Consider the following 6,837-nt stretch of genomic DNA (forward strand, 5'->3'; position numbering starts at 1 on the left):
AAGATATTCCTTCAGAACCGAGCTGGAGCCTGGGATTTAAAGCTGGAATACTGCTGAGAAACGCATCCAGTATTTGCGAGAAACAGCCATAGTTGAAATGCTGTATGATCCTGAGTTTGTTTCTAGTGATCCACACCAGGACCATGATCCCGAGAGAACAGCGAGTACAGCCAAAATATGGCAGAAGCTCATGAGAACAGTACCAGAAAGGTACGTCAGTTCACTGTTTGAAATGACCAATAGATATGTAGACCTAGGCAGAAGACCCCCAATTTTTGAACTGATTCTTGTACTTCAAAGATTGGAACAAAGACTAGCACCATTCCATGCTCCGTATCAGCCATCTGCCAAACGGCAGAAAGACTAGATAAAGTGGAGAAGAGCCAGAACGGCATGTAGGAGGAATTGTCCCTAGTGATCAATCATGATGAACCCGTGGCAGTATCAGAAACACCCAATAAAAAGCAGGATGATCAAAAGAACTAGTGAGGGAGCTGGCCGAACTGATTAAAGTCTCAGCTATCAAAGGCAGACACCCTCCCTACTTGAACAAAGGACCACAGTAAATTTATGTCTCATGGTGCCCTGTGAAGCTACTTATGTGAGCATGAAGACGATATGAAGAAGTGGCATGACAAATCCACTCCTGCACTATGAGCACGGGTGAGAGAATTACAGAACAGATCAACCACTACTGAAGTTGCTCCCGTTACTGCAGGTAACAAATAGAGGGTCCCTGCCTTCAACCAGGGGGTGGAAAGGGATAACAGAGTGTATTGGACTGTGTGGATTCGATGGCCTGGCACATCAGAACAACAGGAATATAAAGCACTGGTGGACACTAGTGCCCAGTGCACTCTGATGCCTTCAAGCTATAAAGAGACAGAACTAATTTATATTTCTGGAGTGACTGGGGGCTCTCAGGAATTGTCTGTGTTGGAGGCAGAAATCTGCCTCACTGGAAAAAACTGGCAGAAGCATCTTATAGTAACTGGACTGGAGGCTCCATGCATACTGGTATAGATTATCTTAGAAGGGGGTATTTCAAGGATCCCAAGGGATACCGATGGGCTTTTGGAATAGCTGCTGTAGATACAGACAACATTAAGCAGCTGTCTGTCTTGTCTGGCCTGTCAGAAGACCCATCTGTTCTGGGGTTATTGCAGGTAAAAGAGCAGCAGGTACCCATCGCTACAAGAACGGCAGTAGTGCACCAACAGGGATTCCCTGCTCCCCATTCATAAGCTGATTCATCAGCTAGAGAGTCAGGGAGTGATAAGAAAAACTCTCTCACCTTTTAATAGCCCCATATGGCCAGTGCGTAAAGCCAGTGGAGAATGGAGGCTGACAGTAGACTACCACGGCCTGAATGAAGTCACACCCCCACTGAGAGGTGTGCCGGACATGTTAGAACTCCAACATGAACTGGAGTCAAAAGCAGCCAAATGGTATGCCACCACTGACAATGCCAATGCATTCTTCTCCATTCCGTTGGCCACAGAATGCAGGCCACAGTTTGCTTTTACTTGGAAGGGTGTGCAGTATACATGGAACCGTTTGCCCCAGGGATGGAAACAGAGCACAGCTATTTGCCATGGGCTGATCCAAACCACATTGGAACAGGGCGGTGCTCCTGAGCACCTTCAGTACATCGATGACATTGTTGTGTGGGGCGATACAGCAGAGGATGTCTTTAAGAAAGGAGAACAAATAATTCAAATTCTTCTGTGTGCTGGTTTTGCTATTATGTGAAACAAAGTGAAGGGACCTGCCCAGGAGATTCAGTACCTAGGAGTAAAATGGCAAGATGAGCATTGTTACATCCCAGGAGATGTGATTGACAAAATCACCACTGTCTCCACCCACTAGCAAAAAAGAGACAGTCTTTTCTGGGTGTAGTGGGCTTTTGGAGTATGCACATCCTAAACTACAGCCTCATAGTTAGCCCCCTCTATCAGGTGATGTGAAAGAAGAACAATTTTGCTTGGGGTCCTGAACAGCAGCAGGTTTTTAAACAGATTAAACAAGAGATAGCCCATGCTGTGGCCCTAGGGCAGGTACGGATGGGACAGGATGTAAAGAATATCCTCTACACTGCTGTTGGAGAGAAAGGTGCCACTTGGAGTTTGTGGCAAAGAGCCTCAGGAGAGACCCGGAGCTGACCCCTGGTATTTTGGAGTAAAGCATACAGGGGGTCGGACGAGGGCTACACTCCAGCTGAAAAGGAGATCTTAGCCGCGTATGAGGGGGTTCGGGAGAGCCCAGAGCCATCCATCACACACAGCACACCCATCACAGGACCGTTCCCACCACGTCTCACTCATGCTGATGATGCTGCAGCACACAGGGCCTCCAACTTTGGATGCCAACGTGAAAACCCAGTAACACTTAACAGCCTTGCACATGGGCACCTGGGGGGCTGGTTGTTCCCTTGGGAGCTCTGTCTGTGGCTGTGTTGATTCCGTGAGTGCAGAGGTGACCTGTGACACAGAGGGCACAGCTTTCTGCGGGGTAGATGCAACTACTGGTAGAATTCACCAAGACAAAGCCTCCCAAGTGAACATCCAAATGGAAGTCCCTCTCTTGCATGCCCACCATTCCAGCAGCACAAGGAATACAAACCATTGTGGCATCTGACATGCTCCTGTTCCTGCAGACAGGGCACTGCAGTCACAACGCAGCAGGGACTCATGTGCGCATCACAAGGACTTTTCCCAGGGCAGAGGGAAAGCAGGTTCAAAGGTAGATGAAAAAAAATGAGATCTCTAAATCTTAATACAAATAAATATGATGGGTGACAACCATGGAAGGAAATTGGCTTTTAAAATGATTTTTTCAGGGAAAAAAAGTGAAAAAACAGCTTAACTGGCTGAGCAAAATCAACCTCCACTTCCTGCCAGCCGCATACCAAACACAGCAGCTTTAGCTGAGTGCAGCAAATGTGAAGGCCCTGCTGCAGGAGATTTCAGACACACCTTCCCAAGGTAAAAGCAAAAACCTTCAAGCTCAAAAGGGATCACTTGCAAGGCAAGCATGCCCTGGAGAGCACTCTGATAAATCTGTGCTGTGGGGATGAGCTGCTTGTGCACCCTGTGGGTTTGCACTGCCTTCTGCTTCCTCCATCTCCTGAAACTTGGATGGTGCATTTAGGAAGACAGCTCAGCTTTTTGTAGTTTTATTGGAGACAAACAAGGCTTGGTGTCACACAGCTGCTCTGACCTCCTGATTCGAGCTTTCTGGAAGAGCAGTAGAGCCAATGTGCAGCATGGTTAGGAAGGATGATAGGGTTGTGTGAAAAAAATGCCTTCCCCAGAAGCAAGCAGTGGGCTGGAGGAGGTACCCAAAAACCAGATCGTCCTTGCACCTTTCCCTCTCCTCATTCCACATGCTGACATTTATTTTAAAAACAAAAACAAGTCTACGGTGAAGAAAGCTCTAGAACAGCTCAGCTACTTTATTCACCCCCTTCCCTTTCCACTACAGATGATTCTCAGAAAACCTCCAAGAGCCACGTTACTGCTCTCCTGACCCTTCTCTCAGACGCATCAGTGCACTCACAGATTACTGAGAGCAACACATGCACACAGACACACAGAACATCCCTACACAGATGCTTCTCCTTAGGAAAGGGCATCAAAAAGCTGCTGGCAGGAGGAGCAGAAGAGGAAAGCAGGCATGGTGAGAGAACTGCTTTGGGAAGCAAGGAGAGGCCATCTGAAGCTCCTGGGTTAAGTCCCTTCTGCAGAGGGTGCCAGTGATGCCATCTCCTTTGCAAACTCCTCCTGCGTGCAGAGAAGCATCTGGGTCTCTCTCATCCTTGGGCTCTCCAGCATCTTCAAAGTCTCTCCGCTGGGGATTTTCCCAGGAGAATTGAGGTGCCAGCCCTGAGAGAAACTCTTCCTGCATGAGAGACACCCGCAAGGCCACCATGTCATGTGGACAGGGTAATGTTTAATGAAGACTGAGCTCTATATGAAGCCCTTCCTGCAGTGCAGGCATTGCTATGGTCTCTGCCCTGAGTGGCTCCCCTGGTTCTTGCAGTTGGAGCTGTGGTTGACGATCTTCCCACACATGGGACATTTGTAGCACTTCTGCAACAATTGTCATCTCATGCACGTGTGGAGCTCTGCGCTCTGCACAAAGCCCTTCTCACACTCAAGGCATTTCTAAGGCTTTCTGTCATGTGAACTCACTGGTGCAGGCACGGATTGGACTTCACCCAAGTGCAGACTCTCTGGTACCTCAGCAGGTTCGAGCTGTAGCCAAAGCTCCTCTTGGAGGTTGCATTTTGTAGGGTTCCTCACGTGGATCCACTGGTGTGTGATGAGCCTCCAGCTGGGGATGGACCTCTTCCTGCAGTCAAGGCACTCATATGGACTCTCCCCTGGGTTGATTCTCTGCGGTCTACCGAGGGTTGAGCTCCAGATGAAACACTTCCCACCACTGCCTGCAAAGGGAATTTCTTTGTTCCTGATGACATATCAGCCCAGCTGAGATTTCTTCTGGGTCCTCACCTGCTGCCTCCTCAGCAGAGAAGTTTCTACAGGGGAGATAATAGGTGACACTCCTCACACGCAACCCTGGTAGAAACATGCCACCTGGCAAAGGGTTTCCAGTGGCTGTGACACATCCCTCTTTGGATTTCCTTTGTATGGCCACTCAACATAGCAACTGCAGCTGAAAGAGAGCAATAGTGGTAATTCCCATGCAAAGAACGAGAAAAGGGACTTAGTTTGGCCATAGAGCTTTTCCTCTACTCAAGGGATTTGTAAGGTTCATCACCACACAAAGCCACAGGTGATGACCAGGTTGGGGCTGTGGCTGAAGCACTTCCCACCCTCGGAACTCTGCAGGCTCTGTATCTTGTGTAGCTGTGCTGGTAGGTAATTGTCACGGAGTTAACGAGATCAATCCACACCCAGGGGGCAGTAGGCCCCTGCCCTCCCCTCCCCACCCCACAAAATGGGAAGGAAGGGAGGAAAACAAAACAGCGGCAACAATCTATGGAGGAAAACTTATTTTACTAACTATGATATCGGAATGCAAGATAACACAATATAATACAATCTGATTGAAATTGAGACTAATAAATCAAATAAAATAGGAGAGAGAGAGAGTTCCCGAGACCAATTCAAACCTGAAAAGCTTGGAACGGCCAGGAAAGCACCTCCAGCACCCACTGCCAGGCAGTAAGAGACCGCCCCACCCGGAAGGGCCGGATCCCATGGCTTCCGTAATGTATGGGGATAGGTGCCTGGAATTGGAGCATTAACACTTTAACTCCCAGTACACTACATGATGTTTTGATGTGGAATACTGAGAACCAAAAACAAAAAAACCGTAAAACCATGACAGTAAAGAGGCTTTTGATGGTTTCCCCAATCCTGGGATGCTTCTACCGCCTGTGTGCTCTGTGGATGTGCTTGTGGGTGTTGAGATTAGATCTGTGTTTGAAGCTCTTCTCACACTCAGGACATTTATAGGGTCTCTCTCCCGTGTGCATGCGCTGGTGCTGCTTCAGTTCATAACTGCTTTTGAACTTCTTCCCACACTCAGAGCACTGAAAGGGTCTTTCCCCTGTGTGGATGCGTTGGTGGAAGGTGAGGTGGGAACTCCTTTTGAAGCTCTTCCCACACTTAAAGCACTTGTATGGTTTCTCTTCTGTGTGGGTCCGCTGGTGGTCCTTCAATTCAGAACTGCTTTTGAAGCTCTTCGCACACTGATGGCACCAAAACGGTCTCTCCCCTGTGTGGATGCGTTGGTGGCAGGTGAGGTAGTAACTCGTTTTGAAGCTCTTCCCACACTCAGAGCAGCTGTAGGGTTTTTCTCCTGTGTGCATGCGGTAGTGACTGGTGAGGTGGGAACTCCTTTTGAAGTTCTTCCCACACTCAGGACACTTATAAGGCCTCTTCTCTTTGTGGATGCCCTCATGCCTCTTCAATTCAAAACTCCTTTTGAAGCTCTTCTCACACTCTGAGCACTTGTATGGTCTCTCCGTTGTGTGGATGCGCTGATGGCTGGTTAAGTTGGATCTCCATTTGAAGCACTTCCCACAGTCAGAGCACTTGTACGGGCTCTTTGTTGTATGCATGCACTGGTGGTTAATGATGCTGGAATCTATTTCCAAGTTTTTCCCACACTCAGTGCATGGATTCTGCTTTTTCTTCTGGCACACATCCTTGCTCCTGGGTTCTTCAGGCCCCTTTTGACTTATGTTGAAGTCCAGTGGGCGTTTTCCTGTCTTTCCCAGACACTTTCCCAGTGGCTTCTTGGTGTGCTCACCTTGACCTTGCTCCAGCCCTCCTTGGACATCCCTTCTGACTTCTTCAATGGAAATGTGACCCCGCTGCCTTTCGGCCACACCACTCTCCTGCAGATTCTCCAGTATAGCTCTTATCCCACTTCCTGCTGGATGAAAGAGGAAATCCAGAAATAGCACACAGTGCCCAAAACAAAACACAGACAGAGACGGCTCTTCCAGCCCCAACCTCCTCCTTCCCTCCACCACCTCACCTGGGCTGAGGTCTCCTGGCACGGCCTCAGGGCTACGCACATCTGGGATCCAGGGCTCTTCCCTTCCTTCAAGCAGGGAGATCAGCATGGGTTTGGGGGCTGGAAGTAGAGCTTCAACAAGAGAAACAGGGGAGATGAGAGCATTGCCATCATTCTGGTACAGTGCCTGTCGAACAGCTCCACTCTGTGTCCCTCCCCAAGGAGAAACCACACTTTGGGCCTGAATGACACTGGGCCCACAGCTTCCTTTGGAGCAAAGAAGGCTTTTACAACTCTGAAAATTATGAAGGAATAATTTCATTACAATTAACTTGTGAACAGCTT

The 6,837-nt window shown here is 48.7% G+C and overlaps 1 protein-coding gene across 3 annotated transcripts; it reads right to left on the bottom strand.

Annotated features, from left to right (window-relative positions):
* Positions 1-3,166: 3,166 nt before the first annotated feature.
* On the bottom strand, positions 3,167-6,818 carry LOC104917179 (zinc finger protein 501-like). 3 transcript variants are annotated; one of them, XM_019611830.2, is made up of 4 exons: positions 6,514-6,817; positions 5,138-6,408; positions 4,515-4,677; positions 3,167-4,447 (listed from the first exon to the last, which is right to left on the bottom strand). In XM_019611830.2, exons 1-2 carry the CDS (start codon positions 6,812-6,814, stop codon positions 5,396-5,398), a joined length of 1,314 nt encoding a protein of 437 aa, XP_019467375.1. In that variant the 5' UTR covers positions 6,815-6,817; the 3' UTR covers positions 3,167-4,447; positions 4,515-4,677; positions 5,138-5,395. The 3 variants fall into 3 exon arrangements, with proteins under 3 accessions (XP_019467375.1, XP_010726592.1, XP_019467374.1); XM_010728290.3 differs by having other exon boundaries at positions 3,167-4,677; positions 5,138-6,405; positions 6,514-6,818; XM_019611829.2 differs by having other exon boundaries at positions 3,167-4,677.
* Between the last annotated feature and the right edge of the window lie 19 nt (positions 6,819-6,837).

Source organism: Meleagris gallopavo, unplaced genomic scaffold (assembly GCF_000146605.3).
Source record: "Meleagris gallopavo isolate NT-WF06-2002-E0010 breed Aviagen turkey brand Nicholas breeding stock unplaced genomic scaffold, Turkey_5.1 ChrUn_random_7180001957228, whole genome shotgun sequence".
NCBI classification, from domain to species: Eukaryota; Metazoa; Chordata; class Aves; order Galliformes; family Phasianidae; genus Meleagris; species Meleagris gallopavo.

Coding starts and splice junctions, on each gene's coding strand:
- LOC104917179 (XM_019611830.2), bottom strand. CDS start 6,814: ATGAAATTATTCCTTCATAATTTTCAGAGTTGTAAAAGCCTTCTTTGC. Junction 6,409..6,513: donor GCCAGGAGACCTCAGCCCAG/GTGAGGTGGTGG, acceptor TCTTTCATCCAG/CAGGAAGTGGGATAAGAGCT.